The sequence below is a fragment of the Ciconia boyciana genome, chromosome 3, assembly GCF_034638445.1.
Source record: "Ciconia boyciana chromosome 3, ASM3463844v1, whole genome shotgun sequence".
NCBI lineage: Eukaryota > Metazoa > Chordata > Aves > Ciconiiformes > Ciconiidae > Ciconia > Ciconia boyciana.
In genome coordinates this window covers 3,127,631-3,150,602 of record NC_132936.1, presented here as the reverse complement: position 1 = coordinate 3,150,602, position 22,972 = coordinate 3,127,631, and the positions used below count along the sequence as shown (strand labels likewise).

General features: G+C 38.9%; 1 protein-coding gene across 1 annotated transcript in view; it reads right to left on the bottom strand.

The window, feature by feature from the left end:
- Positions 1 to 22,972, bottom strand: part of MSRA (methionine sulfoxide reductase A) — a 290,363-nt gene that overhangs the window by 145,166 nt on the left and 122,225 nt on the right. Inside the window, exon 3 of the mRNA XM_072857751.1 lies at positions 3,939 to 4,058. Coding sequence (XP_072713852.1) covers positions 3,939 to 4,058 — 120 coding nt within the window. The remainder of the gene's footprint in view (positions 1 to 3,938; positions 4,059 to 22,972) is intronic.

The following is a 22,972-nucleotide window of genomic DNA, read 5'->3' as shown; positions in this document are numbered from 1 at the left end:
AGACAGTGGGATTGAGTGCACCCTCAGCAAATTTGCAGATAACACAAGCTCAGTCTGCAGTTGGTATGCTTGAGGGAAGGGATGCCAGCTAGAGGGACCTTGACAGGCTTGAGACGTGGGCCAATGTGAACCTCATGAAGTTCACCAAGGCCAAGTGCAAGGTCCTGCACCTGGGTCAGGGCAATCACCACTATCAGTACAGACTGACTGATGAATGGATTGAGAACAGCCCTGCAGAGAAGGACTTGGGGATATTGGTAGATGAAAAATTAGATAGAGCAAACAATGTACGCTTGCAGTACAGATGATAGATAGCCAATTGTATCCTGGGCTGCATAAAAAGAAGCGTGGCCAGCAGGTTGAGGGAGGTGATTCCCGCCCTCTACTTCACACTTGTGAGACCCCTCCTGGAGTATGGCATCCAGCTCTGGGGTCCCCAGTACAAGAAAGACATGGACCTGTTAGAGCAGGTCCAGAGGAGGCCACGAAAATGGTCAGAGGGCTGGAACACCTCTCCAATGAAGAAAGGCCAGCTGAGAGAGTTGTTGTTCAGCCTGGAGAAGGGAAGGCTCCAGGGAGACCTTATTGAGGCCATATACGGTCATATATTGAGGTCAATATATAAAGGGGCTTATTAGAAAGATGGAGAAAGACTTTTTACCAAGGTCTGTAGTGACAGGACAAGGAGTAACAATTTTAAACCGAAAAAGGGTAGATTTAGATTAAATATAAGGAAGATATTTTTTACAATGAGGGTGGTAAGACACTGGAACAGATTGCCTAGAGAAGTTGTGGATGCCCCATCCCTGGAAGTGTTCAAGGTCAGGTTGGATGAGGCTTTTAGCCACTTGATCTAGTGAAAGATGTCCTTACCCACAGCAGGGGGGTTTGGAACTAAATGATCTTTAACGGTCCCTTCCAATCTAAACCACTCTATGATTTTATGATTCTATGATATATAACGTGTATGGATCAGATAGATACATGATCAAAACTGCCCATGCATTCGAGAACATCCAAGAACAAGAGACTGGAAAATCTTATGCCTCAGCAGGCACACACTCCCTTGCCTCCACATAGCGTAGCAGCGCACATGCACATAAATCAACAGTGCATGGCCTATGTCATTAGCTGCAGATAGAAGTATGGATAGTGAATGTACATACAGATACCTTGGATTTGAATTAGTTGTTCACATATAGGCATCCAGTTACTTTTGAGATGTCCAAGGGCAGCTGGGGCATCCATGAAAAACTGTCAGATGTGACTACAGCATGGCACGTGGGATATTCTCAGACATCTCAAATGGCATGAAATCCTACATTTAGGCAACTGAATTAAAAAAATCACCACTGGTTGATATGTTTTGAGTGACCTTAGCATGGGGAAAAGAGTAAATCCACACCATTTTGCCTGAGGTCTAGCTGACAATGGGCTTTTAGAAGAAGTGCTAAATGTTTCATCCAAAGAATTGTTGCTTTTTTTCTTCAGAGTAGAGTGCCAGAAAGGTGTTGGACTAAAATAACTTTCCTGCACAGATTCTCAGGACTGCATGGGCTGAAAGCAAAGCTCAAAGACTTGCCAAGTGGATACTATTTAGACAGCCCTGATGTCCTTTCCAGAGCTGGATTTAGAGGACATGGCTGTTAAGTGCTTACCATAGATATGATCTTGCCAGAACAGATGAATAAGAAAGCAGCAATCACGCAGTGCATACCTGAAGTCTACTATTTTATAAGAACTGTTCTTCCCAATGAACACTACGGCAACTAGAAGCAGCCAGATGGCAATATCTTAGGGGAGCTTGTGAGAGCTCTCTTTAAAGAGCCTTCCAAAAAGTATGTTCAAAGATGAAAAAAAGCCTGCCAAAAAAAATTAGAATAAAATCAGAATAAAATAGGGCTAGAGGAAGCTAAGTAGGAAAAAAATAGCATGCAGAAATCAGTAAATTCTCCAACTCAGCTCAGCTGCACAACTAGGAACAGAAATGTGTAGCACATACACATCCCATTTATGTTCACACAGACAAGGCTATGAAATATGTGCTTATGCTTCTGGATATCTCTGAGCAAAAAATCCTCCAGTGTCCAGCATCTGGAGGCATATAAACATCCATAATGCAAATGTGTATAAAAATAAGCACTAGAAAAAGACCCTCAGCTGTGTTTTTACACTACAAATCTAACTAAAAAAACTATCAGAAAACAGACTTCAAAGATTTTTCCCATTTCTTTATTCCAGGATTTTTATTATTTAATTACCATTTTTATTTTTCTTCACTATTGATAAAATGCAACACATAAAGTAGCTACAGAAAGCTTTCAAAGTGTCTTAGTCAAAGGCAAAGCTCACAATACAATGGATCTATTCTGAAATATAAAACCAGCCTATACTGCGCAGAATTAAGAGATGGTACCTTTTGTCTAATTCCTTGGCTACACCACCTTGTGCTGTGTTCACATCTCCCCTTGGCCAACAACCAGCACTCAGTATCTTTGGCAAAACACTCAACGGTCCATCATAACTACCCTCGGCATACTGGAACCGTGAGTGCGTTGGGAAAGAGAAGTTGTGCTGCACATCCTTATTCTATATAAACAATCTTATTATTTAGTACCCAGGCCATTAAACTGAGTGGACAATAATTACCAGACAGGTCTTGGACCATATATGCTTATAAGAATTACAGATAGTGCAGGCAAATTATGAAAGTACAAAATACAAGAGTGCAGAAGTATTAGGAAGTAATGGACCATTTGGATAAATAAAACAGGTATCGCTGATCCTTCCATAGATGAAGCTTCTTATCGCTACATTTTGCAGGAGTTCTAGGTATCTATGCATCAGTTAATGCTAAAGGCATGGTATCCTTTTTTTTGTGTTCTAGATATGTTTTAATTTCTATACACTAAACATTTGCACTCAGCAGCATGCATACTGCTATAAGTTCTACCGGAAATTCTTCCTAATCTATATGTTTTCTTTAGCATTTATAAGGCAATTTCTTATTAGTCCAGTATTGTCTATAAAATACCGCCTTAAAACATCTCTTTTCACATTTTTTACTGTTTCCAGAAAGTTTCTGCCTTTTCGGGTGCCTTGCAGAACTTCTCCACAGTTGCTAAAGTGTCCATTATTTGTTTGTGCCACTGAACTTTTTACACTCTTTCTATCAAGTCTATGTGACAGATTGTCAGCGAGAACAGTGTATCAACTTCAGCATTTGGCATAAAAAGTGTTAACAAGAAAATAAACCAAAAGAAAACCTCCAAGCTGTTCTCCACCAGCAAGTATAGGAAAGCAAGAATTTGCTTTAACAGCAACATTAGTCAGTTGGCTGCCAGTGGTTCTATGTTTTAGATCACAGAAAGAAACTGTATTGGGTTATTAGTACTGTAGAAGGATTAGTATAAGAGTGCAATGAAAAATAAATGCAAGGGTTTGGCATGGAAATGATAGGATGCTGTGCATTGAACTGTATAAAAAGTTAACAAATTATTAATAATAACGCAAATGAGAAATTTAGACTTCTCCATGTAACCTCTTGGTCATATGGAAAGAAAAAGAAAGAATGTGTGCTTTCTGATTTTTGTTCATACTTAGATGCAGACAAAAGTAAAATCAAAACTCATGCTTTTTATAAGGAACACATTTGCATAATTTGAAACAGAATTCATTTCCTGAAGAAATTATTTTTTCTTTTTCCTCAGAATATTTGTACATACATCAACTCATTAATTATTAGGAGATAACAATGGGATGGACATACCATAGATTTCATTACAGTTTAGGATGCAAGGCCAATACCAGGGTTGACTAAATACCAAACCCCTTTAGTCGCTACGGTCACTCATTTTACTCTTCATTGTCACTCATAAGCTGACAGGATTTTACTGACAACCCTTAAAAACCAAAGAGAGACAAAAAGAAAGACTTACCTGAACAGACCTCTTTGTAGGTAGGATTTGGAGTATACCCTCCTGCATAACCCACTTGAGTGGAGTAGACTCCCTTCTGTCTCCAAAACTTCCTCTCGGCTCCCCAGAAACAGCCCATACCTGAATATTGCATAAAGTACATATCGTTATGTCAAAATCTGCTCAATACTAAATCCCTTATTTGCACATTAATTGATACAGTCCATAGTGGAAGTAACATCTATAGCCAGCACATGATGGTCAAATGTTTCCCAAGATTATGTATAGAGTAACTATACTTGAAATCCAGTCTGCATCAGAGCACAACTCAAATAAAGCTTTATTAATGCTTCTGAATATTAACATATCACAGAGGACAAATCCTATAAGGGTTCAAAGGCCCAAACAAGGAGAATTCTCATGCACGGAAAAAAATTTACTTAAAAGGAGCTATTTGTACAGCACCATTTTTACTTTAGTTGATTAGCAAGCTGTCAAAACACAATAATTTGTATTAATGGCAAACAGGTATTTAATTTTCTGCTTTCAGGCATATGCAGTCTTTAAAGGTGGCAGTAATAATGGATTAAATTATATGCTATACAGGACGAAAAATGCTTTGGTTTAACAATTTATGCATGCAGATATTTGATGTTCAGACAAAATTTTGGTAGTCATTCACCCACGTGGCCAGTTATCAAAGGACAGCAGACTGTCAACAGCTGTAAATTAGCAAAACTCTCCTTGCAACAGGAATCAAGCACATTGTGTGAAATCCAGAGGGAAAGAACAAGCAAGAATAACATTCACAATTCTCTGATGGCTTAAAGAGTTAAGAGATGTTAGCGACGATTTGGAGGACTCTCTAAAGCTGAAACATGTCATGAACACTCCAGTATTGTTTAGCTTATCCCTGATTACAGGCAATGTATTTTCTATTTCAGTGATAATATACTTCCTTTTATTATTCCCTTACTAAAACATTTGAAATAAAAGGCAGTAAAAAATAAGCTAAATATTAAATACACTTAGAAATCAATGATCCATTATGGGTTTTCTATTGATAACACTGCAGATATGACGGGTTAAAAAATTACAGAAATGTTCCTTCAAAGTACAACTAGAAGAGCAAAGCAGTCCCTTCTATCAACTGTGATGGCTCACAAAGGCATATTCTTTCTTTGAAACTTCAGAGATTAGCTTCAAATTGAAGTAACTTATTTTGACCAACTCCTGTTTCTGCAGTTGTAATGCACCAAAAATACAGAAGTAATGACCCAGATTTCTCCTTCTAATTCAGGTGCTCAAGCAAGCTGCATAAATTAGGAGCCTAGCCTGCTCCTGGAGACCACAGAAAGAGGCAGGCATCTCCTGAGGACAATTCAGCCCACAGAAGATATAAATTGCTGACCAAATTACAGTCATTCTCCCCTGACTAGAGAGATAGTCATGGCTATTAGACTTGGGGTCCTCAGCTAAATTAGGCTGGTGGCAAACTGCTGTTAGGACCTCTCTTGAAATTCCCTCCCAGTTTTACAGAAAGAATAATCTAGAATTCTCATTTGAGAGAAATTTTTCAGGCACTCGCATATCACTGACCTAATGGTGACTTAAACTAGAGTGCATTTCTGTACCTGATGTCACCGTTTTATCTCAAGTAAGTCTGGGAAGTTCTCCAGTAATTATGCCCCTAGGTCTAGTCAATTGATAGAGGGTGAGACAGTTTTTACACATCACTCTGGCTATGTTGCATGGTACAAACGGCAGCTGTGCTCCTGTCACTATCCAAATCAAGAGCGTAACTAGAGAACATCAGCAATCCCTGATGCTCAGGTTTCCTCCCCACAGAAGTCAGAGCACGTCTAAAGGGGACAGTGCATGCCCATGTTTCATCCCAACAGTCAGGTCACAGATGAGAGGGAACCTACAGCAATGAGCTGGGAAGTGCTCCTTGGTCCATTGTGCAGACAGCCCTTGAACAAATAATTTAGACACAGCCTTTGAATCTTTAACCAAATAATTGCTTAAAAGTATATTTTTATCCATGTTTCTCATACGTACATGTAAAACTGCACGTGAACACAAGTATGGTCCTTGTAAAAATACCACATGCATCCTGCCAAAATTCCTGTGCAGTGCATTTGAGTGATGTGAAGCATGTAGGCAATGCTCATTAACAATACTTCAACATGGAGGGTATGCAAATTCTTGACTCTTTTACACTGGGCGGGCATATGCTAACAAAGGTCAGAAGCAAAGACAAGCATACACAGCTTGGGGTAGGGGGGAAAATTTCTGTTAAAATAAAACCCTTGAGCTTCATCATTCCTGTCTGAAGTTCTTTATGCCTCATCCCTAGCCTTAGAGATGTAGCTAAATCTTGACTACGTTTTCGTACTGCTTTATCCATGAGGACATTTTGGAGGCATTACAGAATTAGACTGTGATGAAGAATCTATTTGAAAAGTGCATCTGATTTTGCTAAAGTCAACACAGAAGAGAAAACATCATTTTCACCGTGCTTAGGGCCATGGTGTAGTGGTGGTCTTGGCAGTGTTAGGTTTACAGTTGGACTCGATGATCTTAAGGGTCTTTTCCAACCTATATGATTCTGTGATTCTGTGATTCTGTGATTTTTAAAAATCATGACTGAGACAATTATTTAATTATGTGAAAGGCTTATATATATTCTAGATATAGGTTCTAGAAAGAATATATGTATATATAGGTTCTAGATATATTCTAGATATATTCTAGAAAGGCTAGATAGATATTCTATATCAAGTGTATCACGGGTTCGAAAACAAAACTATTCCCTTGCAAGATAGTGAAAAGTTAGGGACACTGCTTTTCCATGGCCATCCAGTCTGCTCTAACAGACTTTTTTCCTTCTGATAATCATAATTTACTCTGTCAACAAAAGAAAATTTTGTCTTTAGATATGCAACCCCAAAAGAGGAAGGAAGCAGGATCCACTTAAATGTCATCTATCTTAAATTTAGATATTTAACTACACACACTGCCCAGCTATTCTACTTATTTTTTAGGACTGTCTAAACTGGGTGGGCTCAGAATTCATTAGGTTCTTCTCTAGTTCCCATGACAGTGTTCATCCAAACATGTTGTCCTGAAAAAACAGGCACCTTTCAGTAGTTTTCTGGTGGTTGGATTTAGACAGAGAGCAGAAAAGGGCATCAGAACTCACACAGAAGTGGGCAGACTTAGGCTATATTAGACTGCTTCCAAGGCTGCTTTTAATTTGTTTTGTGGGTTGCTCGCTAGAACCCAAGTCATATCTGTATCCGAAGCACTGAAAATGGAAGCACTGAAAAACTTCATCCCAAAACTAATACCTCAGTCCTGTACATCTTTAATATTACAAGGGAAGTCTGAGCTACAGCTGCCTCAAATCCCAGCTCCTTTTGCAGCAGGTGATGCCAAGACCTTTGCAGGAAGGACTCTAGCCAATTTATCAAACTAACAATGGTTGAACAAGCATGCTGAGATGTGGTGAATGAGCCATTTCATCTATGCCAAGGAACAGTACAGACCCAAAATTTTTCCCACAACATATTCTTAGGCCCACACCGAATGCAAAGGAGTAACCCAAAATTAAGGACACAACCCAAATTCAGGTTTGAGTTCAGATATAGGCCCAACTTGAAATACAAAGTAGAAATGCTCATTCTTTTCCTATTTATTTCAAGAATTTTAATGCTCAATAAAACCCTAACTGCACTGTCTGAAATTATTAATCATCAGGGTAGTGGTCACTGACTCTCCTTGATCAATAACTACTATTTAGGATTCCCTCATTGATAGCCCTCTCTGACCTGTTGATTTGACTTAGTGACCTACATCCTCATCATGGTTTCTTTCACTTTTTCTTCTCTGTAACCAGTTTATGTCTGAATTCATTCTTCCCTCCTTCCTCTAAGAGACAGACATGTTATTCTCTTGGTGAACTATTCTCATCATTTCTCAAGTACGCTGGCACCTTGCACAAACAATAAATCCTCACATCCACAAGAACAGATAAAATTGAAGTCTTTGTCATAATAAAACAACCTGCTAGTAAAGGGACATAATTTATAACAATACAATACTAAATTGCTTTCCGCAGTATTAATACATTCAGCGGTTGATGTTTGTTATTCTGCCAAAGTGGTGCCACGTTCTACGGAGAAATTGTTACAAGGAGAGAAATATTAACAATAAAACCCCACGTAATATTCCGGAGTTAAGACACATCAGCTCATGGAATGCCTGTTCTTCAGAGCGCTGGCTGCCTTAAGCCATGTTTCACATGAACAACGATTACTAAAATAGGGAAATAATCTCAGTTCAAGACTTCACATGCTCTTGTTGTACAAAAAAGTTTACTCTCCCTAATTATTACTACTCTAGTAAGAAAACTGAAGAAAGAAATAATTAAAATAATTAAATTAAATAATTAAATAAAACTCAGAGGGAAAAAAACAGTAAAAAACAGTCAGAAAAGAAACATAAAAGCAAAATAAGCCACCCATATTATAATTTGAAACTAGAAAACATGAATGTGATTTTAAACTACTCATGAAATAATTTGCATAATCCCCAGTACTGGTGAAGTGAGTGCAGCTTTAGAGTGAGATAGAGAGCTTCCAGAGGCATTCCTATGAGAAAGAAAAAAAAAAGGAAATACTGAGGAACATACTCATGTTCCCAGAAAAAGTATTATTTGAACATAATGAGTATTGCAGAAGAGTGTTTAAGCATTGAAGATATTTGTCACTTTTTAATTGCTAATTTGTAAAACAAAAACTATTCTTTTAGTGACTCTTAATTGGAATTTCAAAAGGCATTTAAAGATTTTTTGCTTTTGAACTTCAAAACCAAACAGATTCAAATGGCAATCTTTAAAGGTTCATTCATCCCTATAAATAATATTAATCATACAATTTGGGAATAAATGCTAGCACCCCTATTCCTTTCTAGCATCCACATTCATTTTCCCAAACTATTCTCTTTATATAGCCATACACATATATATCTTCTGAACAACTCTTTTTGTACACAGCCTTACGCTCAGCCAAGGAATATGTGTTTCCATAGGCAACCCAGGTCATTTGCATATTTGTAAAAAATAGTTAGCATAAGCTGAAGTCTTTTTCTAAAATAATGAAAGCAAAGTGTTACTCTGATAAGAGAGATAAGCATCCCATTGTTAAAGACAATCTGTAATAATTTTGAAATATTCACAGAGCAGAATTGAACCCCAGGTGTTTACTTTCTAGTGAGATGAATAGCTTTACAGATTACGTTAACCATATTGACTAGGTCTCCATTGACTGCAACAGGAGCTCATACATTCAGGGATTAATTTATTTGCCTAAATGGAGACATCTGGGGTCATTTGAGATGCCTTAGGATATCCAAGACATCTCTCTACACGAGGCTGACACAAATGACACAGAACTCAGGAGAGACACGCGCCTTTCTTGAAAGGCATCCTGAGGCCAGGCAGAATGCTCCTGGACAGCTCAAATGTAACTGTTTGCTTATTTTAAGGCAAGAGAAACAAGCCCATAAGCCATATGCAGACACTACAAAAACCTGAAAGTCTCTGAATCTGTAGTTGAATCAAATCCCCCCAAATACAGTGATTTGTGTCTGAAAGTTGCTTATTTCTCTTCCACAACTACAAAAAGAGGCTAGCATGACTAGCTGAGTTGCAGAAGTCTATGCTGCAGCATAAGCTAGATGAATCCGAAGCAAAATTACTAAGTACAAAGTTATCTATCCTCAGAATAATATTTGTAACTTGTAATATTGTTAGATTCTTTATTTCGTGTACTGCATGCAACAGCCATCACACAGAACAAAAAACCAGATTGGAAAACTTGTTTGAAAATTATGCAACATTCAAGACGTGTTCTCCACTCATACGAGAACCTGCGTGATCCTGCAAAGGTAACCTTTACTCGCCTTCGTTCTGGTCTCATTCTCCGACGTCTGTTCCTATCACATCTTTGAATAACACTCAGTTTCCATGCAGGTTCCCTGATGTAAATTCCTATTTATGATTCCGTGATGTAAATTAGCATAAGCAGTAAATTTGCATCAGAAGGGCATTCCTGGTCCAAACTAAAACCTCACAAGATGCACCCATTCTCCACTAATTAAAGTCTATTAAGTTCTCAGCTCAATAGTTGCTAAAGGAGGCTGGTGCTTCAGGGACTCTCAGCTTTCCATTTACAGAAACTCACAGCTGGTGTATCGTTTTTATATACTGGCTAATTTTCATATTTTCTCTAAAACATGTACACGTATAGGGTATTTTCATTTGTGGAGCATTTTTTTTTAATTCCTTTGTCCTTTACCTTTGCGGTATATCCTTCTCCGCTGGGCATCAGGTGCATACACAACCTGACTTCTGCCTGACTACCCAACGACCTTTCGCTCCTGCCAGCTTTATTTACAAGCATTCTCTCTCCCCTGCCCTCCCAGCAGCCCAACAGGACATCCAGAAGACTCTTTTTGTCATATTCTGAAGAATGAATGCATTATTTCATTGGCATGCCAAGTCTTTTCTGGCCCACCGCCTGCAATCCCTACGCCCACACTTCAAGGCGCTTTTCCATGCAGCAGATTAAGAAGCTGTTTCAATGCCAGGTTGATAGCAATGCTTCACTGCAGAAGATGAACTGCAAAGGATATGGATCCTGCTCCTCCTTCTGTTAACAGGATTTTAGAATGTATGATTCCACTAAGTAGGGGAAAATGTCAGTTTTAAATATATACTCAGGAAAATAAAACGTGCAGGTTATGCCGGGACAACAAAGAGCAACGTGCCTTGGAAACCCCTTCCCTAACCCCAGATCAGAGTAAGTAGTGGGACAGGATCTATCCCAAGCTTGGGAGCACACTAGACAGAGGAGACCAGCTCTTGTGCCAGCTTATGTTCTGAAACCCTAGAAGCAATGATTCTGCCAGCTGCTCAAATGCTACAGTACCCAGCCAAAAGTAGCTGGGGGCACAGGCTGCTCCTATACATTGAAGCAGTAAAGGACAGCCAACAGTACATCCCACCGGCCTACCTCAATGCATCTTGCTCTAGCCAGCATCTCTCCGGGAGCTGAAGACACAGCTGCCAGTATCCCCGCTTCTCTTGGCCAGTATAGGACTTGGCTCAAATTTTGAATACGATTGATTTAGTTACCTCTATAAAATCTGGAGAAGGAAATGCTCAGCTGCTTTGAACTGAAATGAATTTTTTCCCCAATTGGAAGGAATAAATTGAACCTCAGCAAGTTATATACCTATATAATAATATTCATTTCATACATTTCCGCCAAATACTGAGTGTGATTGGCGTTTTCCTCTTTAAAAAATTGTGCAGAGCAGTTGGTACAGCTGATTGATTGAAGTCAGTCCAAGTACCGATATTTCTAAGTACTGAGCCAAAGAGATACTTATTTATGCTGTATGCTTCAAAACTATGGAGACCATTCATTTTTAGTACTTCACAGGTTGAAGTGGGTACCTTAGCTTCACCATGAAAGGTCGGGATGAGACCTCGGTAAGCACCATCATGTTCCCTCCCCCCAAGAGAAGATGGGCAAGCAGGCAACAAGGAAGCTGTGATGGGACCCAACAAACTCCCAGTTTGGACAATACGGAGATCAGGATGTCCTAGCAACCCAGGAGAACATCCAGCCTGTATCTAGTCTATACACAGTAGTTGTACACCTGGTTAAATTATTTTTCTTGACTTTATGTAACTCAATAGCACCAGACTTCCAGAAAGTTAAATTTTGTTCTCTACAGGGAAATATGCCAGTCTTTTTGGCTTCGCTGTGATTGTGGACACAAATCCAAAAGTAGAACTGGATCTCACAATCACATGTAAGCTTTGTTGAACACTTTCATACTGCCTGTGCACTTACACGACAATTAATAAGGGCCTGAAAATCTAAAACAATCAAAGCCATGTCCTCACAGGCACCAAGATAAAAATACAGCATGAATTACCCTAGAGTCTTTGTTCTAAATTTTTTCAAATTCTTGTTGAGAATCTGGAAAGAATTCCAGATTCAGATGGAAATGCAATATCATCTTTTACATAACACTGTAATATGCAGGGCGCTTTGGTGAGCCATCTGGATGCATATAGGATTAATGTTATCAATCAGGCTTTAAAATAAAATTGTATTATTGATGTCTTTAGGGGTTTAACATGCAGCAACCACAGAATATTTGAGCAATCACAGAATATTTGAGATCACTGGAAAACAATCAACTAAGAAATGGTTGGGAGGAATATAAAAAAAACTGAAGTGGAGAACAAGCTCAGCTGAAAGATATAAAACTCCTGATGACAGATGGCATTAAGCGGATGATCTTCCTAGATAAGCATTGGCTCTAATGCTACAACAGGGTTGATAAATATGTTGAACAGCTTGCCTGGGGCAAGTCAAACAAAGCCCTCGGCAAGAAATTTAAAATGCAGTTTGCCTAACAGAGCAACTAAAGAGGAATTTCTTGGCTCACCATTTTGCCAAGATGTGTTCTGTTCACACTGCATGAATTCCCAGAGAAACTGTTGGGTTTGCTTCTTTTTCCGTAGGAGAAGCAGAAGCCTCATGTTCATTCAAATTAACAAATGCCCAGGCAATTCATTTATGCCTGTGTGGTAGCTGCTGACATTCGAAGTGCGTGTGGGCACATGTTTGTGTATGTATGTATGTTTGTATAAAATCTGCACAACAGATTAGAATTATTGTAAGAGGAAAAGCAGATTATCATAATAGAAAAGGAATATTTTACTGTCAAGAGAAAAACTGCCATGTTTTCAGCACAAAAAATATGCATAACATGTCATAAGTATGACTTCTGAAAAACCCTATAAGACAACAGCACTCAAACTGGGAAAAGCAATAGAGAGATAGGTAGATAGAAAATTATTCTTAAAATGTGTTTATTCAATCCACCATATATGCATGTTACAAGTTTTAAATAGTATAAAATCAGCAGAATTTAAATAAATCTGAAGCCAATATCAAGAAAGTTAATAAGGCACAAACCACAGTTGCTCTATTATAGTACGAGAGGTTTCAGATATTCCTATTTAAATGCAATTTTGATCTTAACCAGCAGAGAGCAGGGATATACACAAGTCAGTGTACTAAAATGCTTTCAAAGATGGCCTTATTCACTGCCTCAGTATTCCTTCCTCACCCAATAAGCAGGAATATTTAAACCAATTTTACCCTGAAGGTCAACAAAACTGTTCTCTGGTGAGTCCACGTAAGAAATTTCTGTCATCAAAATCCTCTGTTGGAAAACTTCTTGCCTCTAATTCCCAGAAACTGGAAGATACAGCCCACTCAAAATAATTTATGCTGATCTGAAAGGTTGTCATCACACACTGGAAAGAGAATATGTAAAAGCAGCAGAGGCCAAACCTTCTGACCTTTGAGAGATGCACCAGAACGTCCCTGTACCTGTGACGCATACCTCCACCTGGCAGAGTTGGGAGGACAACTGTGCAGCATAACCTCCACCTGTGAGCTGCACCTGAACCATTCAGAAGTTCATCTTGGGTCTAAATAATCAGAACTAACACTGCGAAGCATTCCTAAAAGTGAATAGGACGAGAAGGAGGTCTTGTGAGAGTGAAGAAAGCCAACCACGTCTGCGGCTCGGCATTTTTCTGTAGGCTTGGGGTACAGGCTTTATTCCTAATCACTGTTCTGCATCTATTTGTTCTGCATTAATCACACTCAGCATTTTCTTAATTAGGAGAGAAAGGTTAAAAGGAGTTGGAAGATGTGCAGGGTTCATTAGGCCCAAACATATACATACACTTCACGGGTTTTACTTCCCAGCTCCCGGAAGGACACCAGTGTGGGACTATGCCACAGGAGGAAGCCTGGCAGCAGACATTTGGCTCTGGGGAACCATGTTTTCTGCCTCCTCTAGAAAGCAAATACTTAAATAGTAATTCACATGTATTTAGCTCCTTTCATCCAAAAACATCAAAGCATTTTGCACACAATAATTAAGCCTCACATGAACCATAATTTATGAATTATTACTTTAAGTACTCCACAACGGAGGTATGAGTGGTCCCAAAGCAAAGCAAAGAACCCCTTTTGGAAAAACACCAAAGGATCCCAACTAACAGGTCTTTTTAAAAAATATCTCTTTTTCATGCTAATACTATTGGGTGATAGAAACACCACTTGATAAAATTATTTATTTTCTAACTTTTTCTTTCCCATATTTGGGTAGGTTTGTATTCTTCAGTAAAACTTTGCCTAGATAAAATGTAGCAACTTTCATCTTATTTGCCTTCTGTCAGTGGAATATAGCTACAATACAGTAACATGGAAAATACGACAAAATAAAGAACGGTTTCCAAAACCACAGAAAATATATCGGAACATTGTGATTGCTTTAACATGTTGAGCCAGATATACCAACAGGTGATCTTGATATTTGTTAGGCTGAGGACAGAACCAGTCAAGATTAGGCATGGGACAAGAGAAATAAAAAATGTTTAACAATAAATAAAGAATTAATCCAAAAAATAGTTCAATGTCTTACCCTTGAAGATTTTAATCTTATAAAAATTTATTTTGTTCTTTGATCGAGTTTCATTCATGAAATTGAACTAATTATGTTTACCTGGCATTGTACAAGTAATCCATTCCATTATATTTAGACAGGTGTGGAACTGGGAAAAACGAGATGAGAAGGAGGCTTCGGGAATTCCAGCCTGAATGCAGACTGTAAAAGATTTTCTCTCTGAGGCTTGTTTCTATCATTAGTGGTATTGCTATTTTCAAAACCACAACACGTAAAAGCCTTCGTCACAGACTCTGGGTTCTGGGTACAAATGCAGAACAAAACAGCAATCTCCTCAAAAGTTTAGTTTACAGAGCCATTCATATCTGTCCATTCCGTAAACATAAAAGAGAACTGTCACAAATTGTACAGTTCAGGAATTGGAAACAAATAAACACGTGTTTTCTTTCATGTTTGGGGATTCAGGAATGCAACTGAGTGAATGCTCATGGCTGGGAACAATTGGGCATCGTTTTCCATGAACAACTGAATCACATACAGAGCAATATTGCACCAAAAATGGGTATGACCTGCAGAAAAGAAGTGCTATTCACAAAGTAAGAGCAATCAGTCCTTAAGTGCAAAATATTTGGATTAAAATTGCATGTCTTTCATGTCTAATCGATTAAAGAGGAGTCTTAAGAAGTACTGGAGGGACCTGATGTTTCTTGGCCACAAAGACGATGACTGAAGTGTCCCAAGGACACAGAAAAAAATGTCAGGGTTTATGGTTAAAATTCTGACCCCTTTAACTATTTACTCTTTTTAATTTCTCTTACAAAATAAACTATTGGATCAATGAAAATGTGATGAATATGAATAAAAGCATCAGAAGCTCTTTGCACACCTCTGAAGTGTCCAAAAATGGAACCAAATCTTAACCTGAATTAACACAGCAGAATGTCCAAGGATACAGTCAATAAAGAATAGATTATGCCAGCTCGTGCACAGAAAAATTCAGTCTAGCCACTTTTCTATCTCCTTTGAAGAAGGGAGTAGTTTCTTAATATATTACCTTTCAAAAGTCTGTTAGGGATAAAAAGAACCTCTGGTACAATAATACGTGAAAGGGATTGAGATAGAGCTACATGGTCCTATCATCAACCTGATTATTTGCTTCACTGCAAACCATCACATCTTTAGTTCAGTCATTGATTTGAGCCTTTCAAATCATTTTGTGATCTTCCTTTGCTCTAAGCATTCCAACACTTCGCAGAGATTCATTTTAGATCATCCTTGGTCATTTGACACACTTTAGCGCTCTGCTACTCAAGTAGAACTTGACGTACACATAAAATAAGAGATGTCATCAGGGCTGTGTAATCCATTTGATTCTCTTGAAACTGTATCTTTCATATAAATTCATCTCTGCAGTAATAGTGAAGCCTTACCCTTGTCTTGTGAAAATCTCTCTAATCTCTCGGCAGCCCTAGGGAGCTTGAAATATACAGAAGCAAAACAAAATATATTCTACTATTATAAAAGCAAAGCACCACAAACATTTTGTTACCAGCAAAATAAGAATCACTTTTAGGGCTATGCTGCAGAAAATAATAACTTGTTTACAAAGTTTGTTTACTGCAAGGAATAGAAATCTTGCCTTTTCTTTCCTTTTTTGATAACTATTGCTAAGTTAAATTAACTGCCATAGACACATTCAGAAAGAGTAATCTCATATTACTTATTTTATTTATAACCTTAGATTTTAAACAACAATAGAAAGCTGTAGGCACCCTGACAATTTTTTAAACTTACAATCTATAATTGCTCAGGAGCAAAAAATAATTACATTCAAATAACAAGCCAATTCAACAAGCAGCCCTTTAGTCCTCCTTTCCCAGGCTCCACAGAAACATACCCTTAACCCTTTTCCAATAAAAGCCCAAACTAATAAATGCCTTCTAAGTGTACCTAGAAGATCATTAAAATTAATCTATTTTGAACCACAGCTGTCCTTAATGGAAATATAGAATTTCCAAGAGTTATTTTCTCATCTGTTAGTAGCCAATAAAATTACGGTACGTTCTCACTTGCAAAAGAGAATAACTCTTTCCTATCCACCCCCCAAAAAAGACAATTACTCAAGAAAATACCAGAGAAGATTGTTATAGAAAAACTAATTTATATCCAGAAGAACAGACAGAGGCCAAATAGATATGCGGTTAGTCATTTACCATTTATGCAGTACTTGACGTGCACCCATTCCCAAAAAACATGGTATATCACTGTTGAAAATAAAGTAACTATAATAAATGCTGAGGCAGAGCATCTGCACTGCATTGATGGCTTGGCAAAGGAATTGCCATTACGCACAGCGAAGTCCATGACCTGTTCACTCTTCAATCCCGTGGCTTTCTTAGACATCCTCTAAATGGCCTGTGCTCTCTGGCTGTGGCTGGCAGAATATTAAGCTAGAGGGCATCATGGGGCATACAGCCTCTGGCTGTTATAAGGGCTGTAGTAGCATGCTCTTGCTTAAATAAATAGCCCGTCTAACCTTGAAGCTGGCTTTTGGGAGAGCCTCACAATATGCTATAGACATACGCATTGCCATTCGTTAAAGAAGCACCATGACAGCTGCACAGCAGCCATCTAAGGTGGAAATTCCCATCTTTACCATGAAGTTGGATGTGGCCGTTGTATAGCAACTCTTTGAATAAGCAAAGATATACTTATTTTTGTATGCAGCAGAATTTTCCTCTTTCTTCACAGGTTTTGAATCAGCAATTATTAAAATTTTTAAAAAAGCAATGCAATATGTATCACTTACGACTACTGCGTTTCAGAATAATGCAATAGTCATAAGTGAGACGTGACAGACAAGCCTGAGATGCATCAGAGTGAACACTGAGGCGGACAATAAATTAGCTTATACAAACCATGATCAGAGATCCTTGTACGAATGTGTTTTGAATAACTGTAGCTATCCAACCAGGCTTGGATAACTCATGTACCACGGTCATAGAGACAGAGCTGGCTGCCCCAGGGTGGAAGCAGTAAGAGGTCCCTCCATGCTCTGCCTTCAGCCCACCTGCTTCCCAAGCACAGAGGCAGAGACATCTCTCATATCCATGCCAAGCTAGACATGCATCCAGAAAGAGCTGGTGCCTATTTTACAGCATTCACTGTGCAATCAGTCATTTTGCCTCCTTTGGGGTTTTGGGGTGATTTTTTTGACATACAACTTCAAAGCAGCTTAGGTGCAATTACTAGAATGCATATGAAGTTTGCAAAACTTGCCCGACTTTATTGTCCAGCAGAAAAAGATTCATGTGCATCTTTAATTAATTATTTCTCATCACAAATCTTTCTCAACAGGGAGCTAATGACAGCTGTGGCTTGCATTTGCATGGTTTTCAACACCATTTGCAACAATGCCTCCTGTATTTTCAAATCAGCACACAGGTTCTAGCTATGTGACTCCCCACAGCTTTAATTAATTAATAATAGAAAAGCAGTCGACGTGATATGATAGGTGATATACACATGTGATATATGTGACCTATGACATACAGTATGTGGCATAATAGGGATCCATCTCATAGTGGACAACAGCAGGCACTCAGGGAAGAATAAGAAAAGGACAAATACACATGGTATTTGCCAGTACTATGGTCCTAGTCTCTGACTTTTGCAGGATTTGCTGAGGGTGCTGTGGTTTGAATAACTCTCAGTGGATCTCTCTTCTAGCTATTTCTCCTGGCCCCATTTCAACCTGAGAGATCTTCTGTATGCAGAAAATCCTTTGGCAAGGAGACCAACAGTCTTTTATTTTATTCCAGCTCTTCTGATTTATTTTGAAACTGGCTCCCACTTGCATCCCTTCTTCTGGTCCCTATTTCTTACACGGGGAGATATTCTGCAAAATCAATTCCCTTTTATGTTACCCGTGCCTATCATTATTCTGTACACCTCTCTTATACCCCATTAAGTTATCTCTTTTTCACCCTGAACAGTCCTAGCGTACCCTGTTGTTCCTTGTAGAGAAGATGCTCCATACTTCTGATCAACCTTTTTGCCCCCCAAACTTTTTTCAGTTCTGCAAGATCTCTTTTGGCCTAAGTGGTGCAGAAATGCATGCAGTATTCACCACACAGAAAAACCACGGATTTATACACTGGCATAATGATGATTTCTGTTTTGTTCTCTTTTCTGTTCCTATTCCACTTTCCAACAGCAGGCATCGACGGAAAGGAATTGCATGCTTAAGCATCAGTTGAAATCTATATATTACTCTCCTCCTAAAGTTGTGTATAAGAAGGCAGTTTGGGGGCAAAATAGGACTGATGGAGTCATCAGTAAAATGCCTTAGACTCACAGAAGGCTGCAGCCAGGGAGAACACAACTGGTTCAGATCTGAGATGCTCCTATAGCTTCAGGTTCCAAACAACACAGAATCATAGAACCACAGAATCGTTTAGGTTGGAAAAGAGCTTTAAGATCATCGAGTCCAACCATTAATCCAGCACTGCCAAGTCCACCACTAAACCATGTCCCTAAGCACCACATCTACACATCTTTTAAATACCTCCAGGGATGGTGACTCCACCACTTCCCTGGGCAGCCTGTTCCAATGCTGGACAACCCTTTCGGTGAAGGGTGAAGGGTTCCTCCCCTGGTGCAACTTGAGGCCATTTCCTCTTGTCCTATCGTTTGTTACTTGGGAGAAGAGACTGACACCCTACTCACTACAACCTCCTTTCAGGTAGTTGTACATAGCACTTCTGTAAGCTCCAGCACATGCTCCAAAACATTTTGGATCCACACAGTACCTTGAATTCTTGGGAAATTATTTGTATAGAGTCAATAAGTCTGTTAAAGCAACAAAACCACCACAAGGCTACAAACATCTTTGCTTTACCCTTGGGTTTGGTCTACAGCAATGTAAAGCATAAATAATTGTAGTCTGGAACAAACAACTGGAGGGGACCAAGATTAGTTTTAAAATGATGTAAGGGGCAATATTTTAACTGAAGATTTAAAAAATTCAAGTATAAACATACCTTATAAAAATATAAATTTTGGCCCTGTCACATGCACCAAGGAATTGCTGACCTATTCAAAATCTGTTGATGAAAGCAAAAAGAAAGGATACAGAAGATATTGGCCAGCCAGAAGAAATCCACATTAAAAGTCTCCAGTTATATGCAGTCTTCTTTGTCTGAAGGTACACTCCTAGAACAAGTAAAAGTCAGGAGTATTCCTGAATTCTTCACAGATGCTAAATTCTCACACTATAGTCAGCTCCAGTTGGCTGAATATGTCTGTACCACAGGTGGTTCATGGCCTGGCTTCATTTATTCCTGCAACATTGCTGTTCCCTGTTTTCAGGATATATCATGGCATGAGATCTAGGAAATGTAAGAAAAGCTAAAGCTCTGAGATGGGAAACATAGTCAACAACCTTGTTCTTCCATTTACCATGCAAACACATCTCACCTATGGCACTAAGGCACAATTAGTGTTGTGTGCATGTGTGCACATACATTTTCTCAGTTTAGGGTTTTGTTTCAAATCAGTGTCAGTCTGTTAAGAGTGGTTAAGGTTAGTGGTTAAGGTTAGTGGTTAAAGTTAAGAGCTTCTATAGCACAAGCCCAAGGGTGGGAGCTGCCTGCATTGGAGCATGTCATGAGAGCACATCAGGACCTTTGAGGATACAAGGCCTGCCAGGAAAGTATAGGGGGGTAGTATAGAGCAGAGGGAGTGAAATTTCACTCTGCTTCACAGCGTGATTAGAAGGAGTGGTACCCAGGATGAACTATTCCCAGAACCACATGCAGGTTTCATCTCAAAGGGAACCAACTGTCCCAGAAGACAGCCTGGGAACAAAGTAGTATGCACAACTACTTTGTATAGTAAGGACAAAAAAAAAAAGAACCCAGGTGTGAATTTCTGTAGTAGACTAGAAATAACCACTACAGCCAAGCAGCACACTACACAATGGTTTGAAGAGGGGCCACGTTAGCTCCCAAAAATCCTTCTACATCTAAAAAACATGCCCAGATCTTTAATTTAGCAGCACAGTAAAATGATCTTGGGTTTATTGGTCTCCAGAAAGCAAAGCAGCTGATAATCTCTTTATCTGCCACAGGGATAAACACCCTCACACTTGATGAGTCTGCGTATAACCATTTTGATGCTTAAAACCCTACATTTGTCCTCTCTTGGTTTGTCAGGCACATTCCACTGAATAACACTGAGTTAATCCCATCCTGCTGTGCAGCTGGACTGTATATTATTTTCAAGGTTTGTCCGGAGCCTTGGGTCATATTGAGCTAGTATAAATTAAGAGACAAAAGACAGTGCTAATAGCATACAAGAGAGTGATACAGATGACAACAACATTCAACCACATCAGACTTTCCATCCCAGAAGAATGAGTCAATAAAAGCTAGATGACCATTAGCCTGAGTCTGCAGCAAGGCTCCATGCTATACCTTTGGATACAAAGAAAGACACTTTGCCCTTTCTGCAACTATGCATCTTCAGATAGTGTACCTAATTACAAATACATTTCAGCATTTCACTCGAGTTATATCCTTTTGACTTGAATGCGTGACTGCTACTACATAATTCATAACATGATTCTCAATAATTTTCAGTCAAGGTTCAAGCAGAAATGTGTCACACTAGGATTATATTATTTATGAGCATAATGTTGGATTTAAGCCAATGACACACCAATAAATTTTATCTCAAAGCCTGACATATTGCATGCTGTTTTCCCTGGCTCACAAACAAATAACTACGGCTGTTTCAAAATTACTTACAGTTCAACTCAAATCAGAATTTTTTTGTGATTACTTCTTATCTTATTTGAAAAACTGATCATATTATTTCTTTCTTGTAGATGCTGAGGTGTATTTTTTTCTTCATTTCTAAAGTGTGTCCTGCACAGAGAGCAAAGCCAGGTGGTATTCTAGAAGAAAAATCTGGAACAAAATGCTGTCTGACCCTCTTAAAGGGTGGAGTTTTCACTCTCTTCTAAAGACAAAAGACACGTGTGTGTCTCCCAGAATAGGCAAAGAGCCTGTACTAGCTAGCATAATTTGCCATTGAAGTAATCTTGTAGTAATTGAAAGTAATCTTAATAATGTGGACATCACCCTAAACACAAGGGTAAATAATGTACCTGGAATATACTGGAATGTAAGGGATTCTGTGAGAAATACGCTAGAAGCAATTCTTCTCAGCTAACCTCAGGCACTTGGAATAGAGACCTCTACGGTGTGCTTCAGCATGCAGACTTGAACAATTACCTTTAGATCTCAAATTCAGATATAAAAAATGGGTGTTCACATGTGACAAAAGGTGTCCAAGCTCCCATGACGGTCAGTGGGGATCCAGGGTTCAGCATCGATGCATAAATAAAGGCATGCGGAGTCATCTGAGATGCCTTAGGCAGCAGTTCTGCACGAGACTGGCATAAGAGGGGCACATATGACAAAAGGTAGACCCATGTCCTTGGAAACTGGAGATCAAGGACAATTTCACAGACACGTTACACTTACACTTACATTTAGATGCCTTTATATGTGCATTGAATCCCTAAACAAGGGTATCTAATATCATTTGGGATGTCCTAGATAAACCTATCTGGCTTTCACCTCCTAGTTCAGAAGAGTATGGATCTCCTGTGAGACCTGTATCATCCCTCCCAGCCCCCTGTGGACATCTCAAATGCCCTAGGACACTTCAAATGGCATAAAACATTTGCAAGGTATTTATGCAAATGAATCAATTCCCCCTAGTCCAAGCTAGTTGGTTAGATAGCATTTGACAGAACAAGGCACCTACAGAGGGTCACTTCTTCCTTCCTGAGACAGCTGTTATGGACTGACCTCCACATGTGTTTTCTCTGCCTAGGGAGACATTCTTGAAGACCACTTTAGATTACATACCTAAAATCTATTGAGATTAATTCCAGCCCGATGAGTTGAAAGCACCAATGAGATCAATATAAAGATTCCGGTTGACTCCCCCAAGCTTCAGGAGCATTTCTGAGCAAGTATTTTAAAAATAGCTGAAGATTTTTGTATCTCTGATTTTAAGCAAGGCACCTAATGATATATTTTTTGAGATCACAAATAACTTCATCAGGTGAGAAAAACTCTTGAAAATCAGGAAAATCTCTCTAAATTATCCCAAACTGAATAACCCAATAATAAGTAATCCATATTTTTTAATATAGGATCCTATTCATTCGGTCTCACATCCCCAGTTCTAATATTGTCAGTCTGTGACAGCAGTGCTGTAAAGGTAAATCCATTAGGATCTGTACGGTGCACTAACGATACTTTGTGAATGTCAAGGTATGTCTAAAATTATCAAAACAACGCAATTTTATCCCTCCAAAAACCTCCTTATATATTTTTTCTCTGCTGTTGTAACTACTGACAATTAGCATCACATTTTTCACGGCTGGACAGAATAAATCATCACTG